The sequence below is a fragment of the Drosophila tropicalis genome, unplaced genomic scaffold (assembly GCF_018151085.1).
Source record: "Drosophila tropicalis isolate 14030-0801.00 unplaced genomic scaffold, ASM1815108v1 contig_805, whole genome shotgun sequence".
In the NCBI taxonomy this organism is placed as follows: Eukaryota; Metazoa; Arthropoda; class Insecta; order Diptera; family Drosophilidae; genus Drosophila; species Drosophila tropicalis.
In genome coordinates this window covers 463,984-475,136 of record NW_027173295.1, presented here as the reverse complement: position 1 = coordinate 475,136, position 11,153 = coordinate 463,984, and the positions used below count along the sequence as shown (strand labels likewise).

The 11,153-nt window shown below is 36.4% G+C and overlaps 3 protein-coding genes across 4 annotated transcripts; 2 read left to right on the top strand and 1 right to left on the bottom strand.

The window, feature by feature from the left end:
* Nucleotides 1-716: 716 nt before the first annotated feature.
* LOC137579883 (uncharacterized) lies at nt 717-3,122 on the top strand. Of its 2 annotated transcripts, none has more exons than XM_068293749.1 (2): nt 717-748; nt 1,805-3,122. In XM_068293749.1, exon 2 carries the CDS (start codon nt 1,844-1,846, stop codon nt 2,612-2,614), a length of 771 nt encoding a protein of 256 aa, XP_068149850.1. In that variant the 5' UTR covers nt 717-748; nt 1,805-1,843; the 3' UTR covers nt 2,615-3,122. The 2 variants fall into 2 exon arrangements, with proteins under 2 accessions (XP_068149850.1, XP_068149852.1); XM_068293751.1 differs by lacking the exon at nt 717-748 and adding an exon at nt 829-897.
* Nucleotides 2,931-4,292, bottom strand: LOC137579884 (uncharacterized). The gene is made up of 3 exons (XM_068293752.1): nt 3,984-4,292; nt 3,880-3,915; nt 2,931-3,813 (listed from the first exon to the last, which is right to left on the bottom strand). Exons 1-3 carry the CDS (start codon nt 4,194-4,196, stop codon nt 3,427-3,429), a joined length of 636 nt encoding a protein of 211 aa, XP_068149853.1. The 5' UTR covers nt 4,197-4,292; the 3' UTR covers nt 2,931-3,426.
* Nucleotides 4,293-5,549: 1,257 nt separating this feature from the next.
* On the top strand, nt 5,550-6,862 carry LOC137579961 (alpha-ketoglutarate-dependent dioxygenase alkB homolog 7, mitochondrial). The gene is made up of 4 exons (XM_068293873.1): nt 5,550-5,706; nt 5,760-5,950; nt 6,039-6,206; nt 6,286-6,862. Exons 1-4 carry the CDS (start codon nt 5,646-5,648, stop codon nt 6,640-6,642), a joined length of 777 nt encoding a protein of 258 aa, XP_068149974.1. The 5' UTR covers nt 5,550-5,645; the 3' UTR covers nt 6,643-6,862.
* Nucleotides 6,863-11,153: the final 4,291 nt, after the last annotated feature.

Here is an 11,153-nt window from a genome sequence, read left to right as displayed (position 1 = left end):
TTAACTGGCTTCAAAGTTTTCTGCTATCTACTGAACGGCCCTCGTTGACCAACAGGAAAGTATGTAGTACTAGTAGTACTTCAAATATTTTGTGATGATATGACACTGTCCATTTGACTGAGTTGGCCAAGTCAAGTCTCTGCTTATCAGTTGTCATTCATATATCCAATATATCGATTCGTAAGCAGAAATTAAACAGCATAAATAAAATTGAAATTTCTAATTCGTTTTTGTTAGTTTCTCGAAATTCTTCGATAATGAAACCTGACTACACTGACATCTTCAGCCCCCTTGTCATAGCCGTCATGTTGGCCTATAATAGACCAGTGACTCTAGAGGAAATTGTCGAGGGTGTTATGGACATAACTAACTATTTGCGCGATCCTGACATTTTGAGCTCTGTGAAGGCTACTGGCGACTCGAAACATATTCAAACATTGTCCAACCGGAAGAAGCGACAATTGCGCTAATTCAGTTAGTATAGTTAACAAAATTTGAAATTTTGAAAAAGTTTGCATCATAAAATAATTAAAAATTCTTGTAGAACTTGATCAAAACTTGAAAATTCCGCTTTGTTTTCCAGCCCTGTTTTTGCCTTTTTATTTGTTTACTTTAAGATAAACAAGTATTCGTACATAGACATATGTATATATATGTACATATATGTATAGGGAGAGTAGTTTGTGGAATTGTTTCAATTCCCTTTTTCAGTTCACCATCAGTCGTCGTCGGATCGTGTGGCCTCTGTGTAAGCATTATACATATATAAAAGTACTCTTAGTGCATTTTGTTGTGATCTTGGGATTAAAAATCGCCGAGTTCATAAATATCATATTTATGAATATATAATAAGATTTATACATACAAATGTACATATATCGAGAGTGCGAAACAAAAGTAAGCTGATTATCGAGCTAACTCAACAAAACAGAGAGTGCAATGATATAAATAGATATACATATGTACATATGTATGTACATACATATATACAAACACTTAATGTACAATGCTAATAATGCATTGCAATAACAATCAAAAATCAACGTCTATATACATACAAATATGACAAATATACGGGTTACACAGTCCGAACCAGAGACCTGAGTTCACTTTTCTTATACATACATACATACATATGTACATATATTCGATTAAATTAGATTAGTTTATTGTTTTCGAACTGCTGAAAGATATTCGGATTCAGCTCAGAATTTATTAGAAAAGTGTTCTCTCTGGTCTTTGGTCTCTGAGCCTGAGTTTGGTCGGCCTGTGTCATTATAAATTAATAATAATTCACATATTAATGACCATTTCGAAAATATAAATAAAGTGCGTGAAAATTTTTGTTATGAAACTAAATTGAGAAAACTTAATAGAAATAATATCATTGTAAGCAAATTTTAAGTGAAATTCTGTTGTCATAGCGGATAGAGGCTCGAATTCGAACCCTAATCACAGCAAGATAAACAATATTCTAAACAAGGGCGTAGCCAGGTGCTGGCAGGGAAGAAAAACAAAACAAAGAACAAATTATTCGTTAACCACAATCGTTTCCATTATCCCCGACGGAACTACTTTTCAGTATGGCTTCGTCGGAGAGGGGGGAAAAGCCACCTACGTCGGGCTTCGAACTCGAGAACAACAGAATTGTAGATTTAGTAGGTCTGATCCACCGACTAGGTAGGTACAGGCAGGGGAGGGCAGCTTAGTCCGAATGATGATTTCGAATACTATTGCAGCACTTTAATATACATACATACTCAATTCATTTCATTTTCATTTTTAATTTAATCGTTTTTTTCAGTTTTCAAAGTGTCCTTGTTTATGATTTAAGAAAGTGAATATGGCTAAGGCGTCTTCAGAGGAAAAATTTGATTTTGAAAAGCTATTGCTAACATTTGGCGAAGTGTGTCCAGACTTTGCCGCAGAGCCCAACTATATGAATGCCACAATTAGTCGTCGATTTGCCGAACAAGTGATCTTTGAATTTAGCAAGGATGCCAAAAAGGCAAAGAAGGAGAAAAGAGATGAGACCTGGACCTTGAAAATAAAGAGTATAAAGAATCCGGTTAAGATTACAGTAACCGCATTCAATACCACGTCACCACCAAAAGAACAGCCATCTCTTTTGAATAATTGCCTTGAATTGAACTTCAAGCAGGCCAGTCTCTTGGCGGTTCACAAATACTGTCAACTGGTGCCACATCAGGTGAAACGAGATCAGATTGTCCTTACGCCTCTGGCCGGAAAAGTTTTCAATAAAAACGATTTGCCACTGCTGGCAGAAGCTTTGAATGAGCCACTCGATAAACTGATCATGTCCATTATCAGTAGTAGCCAAACCGATGGCTATTATCTGGCCCATAGTCGCTGCCACATTGCCCTGGTGGTGCTGATGCAGACCATTTCCGACCTGAAGATGCGGTGTTCACTTCTTAAGAAAACCATTAAAATGTATAAGTTTCATGGCAAGGACTTGGATATATGTAAATTCAAGACACTCAGCGAGTTCCTCGCTAACTTAGCCGCAAAAGCCAAGCCAACTATCGATGAGGAAGTGGATCAGCTTCTATCACAAATTTTGTCCATGCAATTGCCCAATATAAACAAATGAGCCCAGACAAACGATGAAAATGAAATGCAGGAAATTAATATTGAAAATTGAAAAATCAACAAGAAATCAATTTCTACTTTAAAGTTATTGTTTACTTAAAAGTTTTTTTTTTTTGTTTTGAAGTGCAAAAAAAATGAATTCTCGATGTTGAATTGAGTTTTTGAGACTTCTTTTGAAACAATTTTTGAGCTTGCATTAAGCAGAATACTTAACAAAACAGAAAATTAAAAAAAAAAAAACAAAAATTGTAAGTTAACTTGCAATTCATGCTTGAAGCATACCAAAATTTTTATACGCCCCAAAAAAAAAAGGGATATCCATTCATTGTAAAGTAATTATTATAATATATAATAAAATACATCTATATTATCCTATCAGTGTTCAATTGGTCAAAATTAATTGCAAATTGTAAATGAAATATGTTAACATTCAAAACAAAAAAAAAGAAAAGAAAAAAATAATACAAATTTCATGCTGATGTAAATGGTCTGTCTGTATTAATCGGGTAGCTATCGGCCCACCTCCGATTATACTTGAATCTATATTAAATTACTTCAATTTTGAATTCAGTTTTGGCTTTCGTTTGTACATAATACTCTGTTCCAGCTTTAAACGCTTGTACTCCGTATGAGTGCAAAGACTGACAGATTGCATAAAATATTCCTTTGTTTGAAAGATTTTGTCATCAAGCTGATGTTCCTTAATGTCCTCCTGCTCAGTTTTTTTAGCACTCTTGACCTTTTGCTGCTGACAACGAGCTCTTTTAAGAGCCGCATGCAGGTTGAGGCGACTCTCCTTCATCACATTTGGGGCTAATGGTGCCGGCAGTGGAGCGGGCAATGGAGCCAGCGTCTTCTTTTGGCCGACCCAGGTGTAGCGGTCTTTACTGGTTGGGACTTGACCAACTGCGGAGCACCATTTAAAATTATAAACTTGTTAAGCAACTCCTTCTCGGTGGGACGTTCTGTGACATAATACGGTTTGATAGACAAATGGGGGGCCACCACCAGTGGCACAATGCATCCACTTATAAGTTCTTTTATTAAGGTCTCATTCGGCTGGAGACTTTGCTCGGTAAAGGCCGAACAGAAGCGATCAACGTCATTTCGTAGACGAAGAACCAAATACTGGCATTCGGCGTTTAAGTGATATAAATCGTCTTCCAACTCCAAAAGATAAGTATTCTTTATCGACTGTACCTGCGATTCGGGGAGAGAGAAGTGATTATAATTTATTTGAAGAACTAGAGAGTAGCATTGACTTACGGCATCGTTCTCCTGGTCAAAGACTCTCACAATGGTCTGCAAAGGAAGAGTAACCTTTTATTGAACTATGTACCTTATAATCATATGAATATCCATTAACCTACCTGATGGGCCATCAAAATGGTCCTCATGGAACGCTGGCAATATACAATGTCATTTACCAGCTTTATTGGTAACTTGTAGAATTTCCGTACATAATTGTCGAAAAAGCCTTGAGCACTTGACAACGAGTTAGCCTGACGCATTTTGACAAGAAATGCGGTGATAATTTCATCGCGTTCTTTTGGAGAAAAGTCATTGAAATCGATGGCCTCCATTTCGAGAGTGAGAGTGAAAGCAAATACACCAAGCAACAGTCAAAAAAAAAAAACAAATTTATGCCGGGCTTCTTGATTGCAAAAATTAAACAACAAACAAGCAAGAGATGGCAACGCTTTCAAAATATGGCAACATCACCAATTAGTGATCAAAGAAAGAACAAAAATACCAAAACACACACCACATAGAGAGGAGAAGCCAAAATTCGATCACATCATAACCGCCGTTCGGTTTAAATGCTATATTTAAAAATTTAATATCTGCGAACATGTCAATGGCAGTTCTCAATTTAAATGGGATAATTGTAAATATGATTGATGGACGATAAAATGTTAGCCCGAGCGTGTGAATAAAATAATTACCACACTGTTATTCGCATATGGTTCAATAAAATCCATTTTAATTATGTTTTCGAACCAAAAGGAAATTATATTGAACTCTTGCGGTGGGCATGTACCTTGTTAATGTTAAATAATTTGTTTGAACAATAATTACAATTCAGGTGAAAGCGAAACAGTAGGCAAAAGTTGATTATTTATAAAGCGCTCAGCTTGTTTCACTTTGTGCTTGCCATTAATTTTCAAAATTCATTAAATAAGTTAAAATTGTTACTTTCAAACCAGTGCAGTAAAACTCTTAGAAAATGTTACCTATAAACTTATATATGTACATATGTATGTGCTTCCTTCAACAGCCATAAAATGAAATTTATTGGAAAATACAAAAATTCCAAAGGTTTCCAAAATAGATGAGCAATTTGTTGGACCAAAATAAAAATAAAAAACAACGATGACTATGAAGGAGTGCATAAAAAATTCAAGCCCGCAGCTAAACAATTGAGCGGAAAGTTGCCGAACCGGCCGCAAAGTGATTTAATCAATGCAAATGATGGGGACTTTTCTCCTTTTTTTTCATTTTCTCTGTCGTTTTCTTGTTGTTGCTGTTGGTTTTTGGGCATCAACATTAAATGTTAATGGAAATTTTCTTTTTTCCGTTCTTCTTTTTTTTATTTTGGTTGGGCCCGTTGTGCCTTCTTGGCTTCAAATGTTCGCTTGTGTTCACGTGCGTTGGTGTGTAAATGATAAATGAAGGGACAGAGGGACAGCGACACTACCAGCACGTGGAACTACACCACTAACGGCCCATTAGGTGCTATTGTGCTTTTGCTTTCGCCTGTGCTTTGTTTCCCTTCCTTATTTGCTCTTTTTCTTTTTGCAGGACTAAAAAATGTGCGGCTAGTTATTCCCTATGCACTCAGAGAATTCTCTTTTCAAATCCAATGGTCATAACTAATAACTGACACTGAGTAAGGTGGCAACGCTGTGCCGTCCATTATCAGAGTGCAGAAACAGCTGTTTTCTGCCTATTTTTTTTTTTTTTTTTTTTTTTTTGTTTTTGCTGTCGGCTTTGATTTACTTTGTTTTTGGGTCCGATTATTTAACGAAATAATGATTTTATTAAATAGAAGCTCATCTATAAGACACTTACTGCGCCATTGCCATCGCCAGGGTGAGAATGGAGATAGGCCATAAAATCAAAAATTTATGATTTTCCCTTGACAGTAATTGCAGCCAGAAACAAGGATAATCTAACGGATTTTCATGGCAAATGGCCAGAGAAGGAACAGCAGAATTTCATTAAGGACATGCGCGTCATCACGGATTTTATAAGCGAGGCAGAGGAGCAACAGTTGCACGAGGAGATTGAACCATACATGAGTCGATTGCGCTATGAGTTTGATCATTGGGATGATGTTAGTACCACAGACCTGACCAGTCGATATGGCGTAACAAATCGAAATTGTTGAGCATCACCCATGACATCCGGTTTCGTCATTTCAGGCTATCCATGGTTTCCGTGAGACAGAGCGTAAGAAATGGTATCCACACAATCGCGATGTACTCGAACGTGTACGTGAAATAGCCTTCCAAGGCTCCATAATGCCCTACGTACATATCTTGGACTTAGCTCCCGATGGCGTCATCAAACCCCATGTGGATAGCACTCGTGTAAGTCATTGTCATCGGCTGGGTTCAATTCCGTGTCTCACTTGCTAGTTCCTTTTTGTACCATTTACTTTGCCTGCAGTATTGTGGCACTACCATTGCAGGAATTAGTTTATTAAGCGACAGTGTCATGCGTTTGGTGCGCACGGATGCCCAAAAGTATGAACAAGGTGAGAGCCTGAACAAAGCTGCCGAATCCAATGAAAATGCAGCAACAGCAGCCGCTGAGACTGAGGCTTATCGCCATCAACCGGCTGCCTTGAAAGATGACAACTTTTATGCGGATCTGCTGTTGCCACGTCGTTCGCTCTATATAATGAGTCACACGGCCCGCTACAATTTCACGCACGAAATATTGGCCAAGGAGGAATCCAAATTTCTAAATGCCCCCATAGAGAAGACACGTCGTATTTCCATTATATGCCGCAATGAGCCATAACCCATTTAGGTCAAAGTCATATTGCCAAAAACATATTAACTCTGCTTTCTGTTTATTTGCCAATTCGGCGCAATCTTTATCTAGTCCAATTCCATACGAAATAGCTATAAACTATTCGTAATCCTTACTTTTAAGCACATAGAATGTAGTTAGCTTCTGGCTCAAAGGATTCTTTGTTATGTAAATAAAATCTTTACTTGTTTTCGATTGAAAATAATCATATTCTAAACAAATTGCGTAACTTCCTAGTATCAAATACCCAATATTCAAATCACATTCAGCAGAAGGACTTTGGCATTGTAGTTGCTACTCAGGAATACTACTTAAATTGGATTTCTATGAAATTGAATTTATCAAAATTTATTTGTAACTTTTCCTTTAGACGATGCGAACAAAAGTATCTTATAGCAGCTGCTCAGTTCAGTAAATGCAGTTGTTGTAATTGGCTAGACAGCTCAAGTGGCAAATGAAACGCTTTAATTTAATTTGCTCTGATTTTTAACAATAGTTAAAGAAACTAGCCCCTAAGCTATGTACTTGCAAACCCACACACACACTCACACAGGGAGAGAGCAAAGGAAAGAAAGTGTAAGGAAAGAAAAACGAAAGCCAAAAGCATCTTTGATTAAAAGTTAAGAGCTTGGAAAACAACTTAACACCAACTAACGGTATTCGCATTCGCATTCGTTTCCTTCTACCAGCTTGTGTGGCACCTTTTGTCTGTCTGTCTATTGAATTGTTTGTTTATTAGAGAGTTCTCTTCTCGCTTTTTACATATATTTATTTGCACAATCCAAACACAATTGAGGCTTGTGTTTTTTTCTCTCTTTTCTTTTAAGCGCCCTATAATAAAGATTCTGACGATTTGCAAATAATGCCATAAATTTTATAATAGTCGTAATCAAAAAGTGTCAAATTTTGTGTTGAATTTTGAAGTCACAAAGGACCAAAAGGACATCATATATGTTGTTCCTAACATCTGGTCCACTGTTAAACCTCTCACCATTGCCACGGACCGTAAAAAAGCTCGCTCTCTTATCCTGTTAGAATGCATTCCACAAAATTTTAAGAGAGCATTGATGTTAAATTCTGTAACTAACATTGGTCCGACAATAAACCGACTAAGTTTAAGTTAAGATATTCAAATTGGCAAATAAATCGCCGAATTTGTTAATATTCCTTTGCCTTGCATGTAAATTTAACTTTGACCAAAGGAAAGAAAGAAAGAGAGAGACAGACAGAGATTGGAACTTTTTTGTGGGAATTATACGTCGAAATTATTGGAGAAAAAGTCTTAAATATTGTCTTGTTGTCTGGACAGACTTCTGGAATTATGCATTGATATAGTTTCTAGCATCTTATATATCATAATTGAAAAATAAGCTAGAAAAAGCCATTAAAGATTTATTTTTGAAACCTTCGAGAAATAGAATTCTTTAAACTTTAAAAAACAAAAAATCTTACTTGGAATATGACAAAGTTTGTATTCTCTTAAAGTCTGCAGTCTTCTGAACTAAATTTTACGCGTCTCTCTCTCTCCTCTCACATTATGGACCTAATAACTTTAATAGCCAAAAATATTTTTAAAAAATACTTAATTAGAGAAAGAAATACGAAAGTCACCCACATAAGTAGGTCTTAAAAGTATTTTTGATGTATTGGATACTCTAGAAAACATGTCAAATACAAAGTTTGGATGAAACAGACAGACGGATAATGATCCGTTATGGAATAACATAGTCAATCTCAAAGGGGAAACACACAAGAATTGATATAATGTGTGGGAATCAGAAAAAGGACTTTATATTTTCAACATGAATTCATAAATTTATAAAATTTCGACGTGGTGAAGTAGAAAAAACGGCCAAGGGATGCCAAGAAGATCACATTACATCCTTAAGTTACTTGGGAGCTCAAACGTCATAAATTCGTTTACCTTAACACAGGTAAAACGAAACTTCAAAATAGTAACTTAAATAGATATTCATACATACGTATATAGACATTGGAAAAAGTCTTTTAAAAACAATCATGGCCAACTCTCACTTAAAACGGAATTGAATTCAGAGAGCCTGCTACTGCAACATGATTAGTGTTTTAAGGATAATAAAGAAATCCAATTTTCTTCTAGTATTTCGAACTCAATATCTCTATCCCGCTCTCTCTCTCTCTCTATCACACTTGTAGACGGGCGGTGATGGGGTCAAAAAAGGAAAAAAACAAAAATGAAAAGAAATTTCTTAAGCTTTTGGCCAAAAGGGAAAACAGAGAAATAACTCTCTTTAAGTGCACAACAATTGCAGTTGTAAAGCGAAAAGAAAGGCAAGGATGATACAGAGGGGATCGGTGGGTGGGCGGGATAATGGGAACTAACACCAACTCAAACTAAAAGTCCTGCAGTAACTCGAAATGAGAGCAAGAAATGAAGAAATATGTATCCCCATCTAGCACCTGAGTGCTAGGTGCTCGTCTGTGCAGCAGGTGAGTCGATAAAATGGCCATCAACGTGTTCTTCAACTCCTCAGGAATAAAGTGAACACACACACACACATACAAACAGCCAAAAAAAAAAAAAAGTAGAACCCTCCAATGTAAAGAGAGGGAGGAAAGGACTCTACGAAATACGCAAGCAAAAGCGGAGTGCCAAAAGTGAAGTCCGCTAACAAAATGGCAGCTGGGAAACTTTGTACAAATTATCAACTAAGCAACAACAATAATCTCTCTTACACTCCATCCTCTTTCTCTCTCTCTCTTTCTCTCTGTCGAGCGCCAGCCATTGGGGCAACGACCATAGTACCCCCCTCATCCCCATCTGCCTCGACACCCAAAGGAACGACAAAATCCTGAGGAAAGTAACTTTTATTTGGTCCTGCTTTATTTTCAGTTATTGCTATTATTATTTTTATTATTATTATTTGCATGGAACCCTTCTCCTCTTTCTCTCTGTTCTGCAACCACTCATAACAATTTTAACCTTTTTTTCTGTTGTTGTTGTTGTGGGCGGAGTGAAATTTGAAAGTTTTGAGATTTTTGTGGGTTTTATTCAAAAAAACAAAACCCTTTAAAAAGGGTACCCTAATTTTGCCAGGAAGTATGCAACACAAAAGAGAAAACATGACGAGAAGACATCAGAAATCGGTTGACTATAACATGGCTTAAAATTGGTAGAAATTCTACTTTTTTGGCAAAAGTTTTTTTCCCCAAGGGTATTAAAATTTCGCCATGACCCTCAATTAGTTTTTTCCTTTTTTTTGTTTCAAGTATTTCAACAGTTTTTAGACTTAAACCACTTATTGTCACGTTGACCTCATTTTGGTATTGAATTCTTGTTTTTTTTTTTTTTTGCCGAATATAACAAAATATTTTTTTCAAAATAAAAAGCTGAGTTTTCGAAACAAACAAAGGATCTCAAAGTGTAGGAACTTCTAAAAATGGATAACAAAGAGAGAAAAAAAGTTACACAGGTTTACTTGCCGAAAGGGTTCGATTTCAATGGGCCCCAATAAGGTGAAGATGAAATTTAGAATCGTTTTGACTTTTAGGGGGTAAAAATGTTTATATGCATAACTCGACTATTTTTGTATGATTTTGATCAAATTTGGTATTTTGCTGGATATTAGTACTAAATTCAAGTGTGCCAAATTTAATTGCACGAGGTAGAAAATTACTGGAAATAATCTATTTTTTTGAAATTACGGAGCCGGAAAGAGGAGTAGCAAAATCATTACACATACAAAATGTGCGCATTTACTAAACAAATATTTATACCAATTATGAAGTCTCCAGCTAGAATAGTCTTTGAGATAAACGTTTTCTTTTAATTTCGGGGGCGGATGGGGGCGTATAGGTAATACAAGAGTCTACATACCAAATTTGGTGACTCTAGCTCTTATAGTCTCTGAGATCTACGTGTTTATACGGACAGACAGACGGACTCGGCTGTTGATCCTGATCAAGAATATACATACTTGATGGAGTCGAAAACGCTTTCTTCTGCCTGTTACATACATATATTTTGGCGACTTTAGTATACATACATACCATTTCACCCTATGGGTGTATGGTATAAAAATGATGTCAAAAAGTACATTTTACCTGTCCTAAGTCCAGCCCTGTTTCTGATGGCTTCCATTTAATTATATTATTCAGAAATATCAGAGAATTTTGAAATCTTTGAAACCCATAAACAAAAATATGCCATAAATAAGCTAGCTGCTTCTCCTTCTCAGATAGATTATAATTGTATCCTGGTAACCAGGAGGACCGAGGACTTTAAAACAGCTGCCGAGCTGTGAACTGTTGCGGTGGCTTACGGATGGGTGGGTTATATACCATTCTTCGTTTCCCCGTAAATCCAATTAAATGGAAGTTCGCTTTTTGTTATTATTCTTTTTATTTTTTTTCATTGGCGGCACTCTGTGAGATAAGAAAGGCAAAGAGTGAATGTGATGGTATCGGGGAGGGGGGGCGAGCAACAGCTACAGGAAAACAGCATAAATTGCATTAAATCC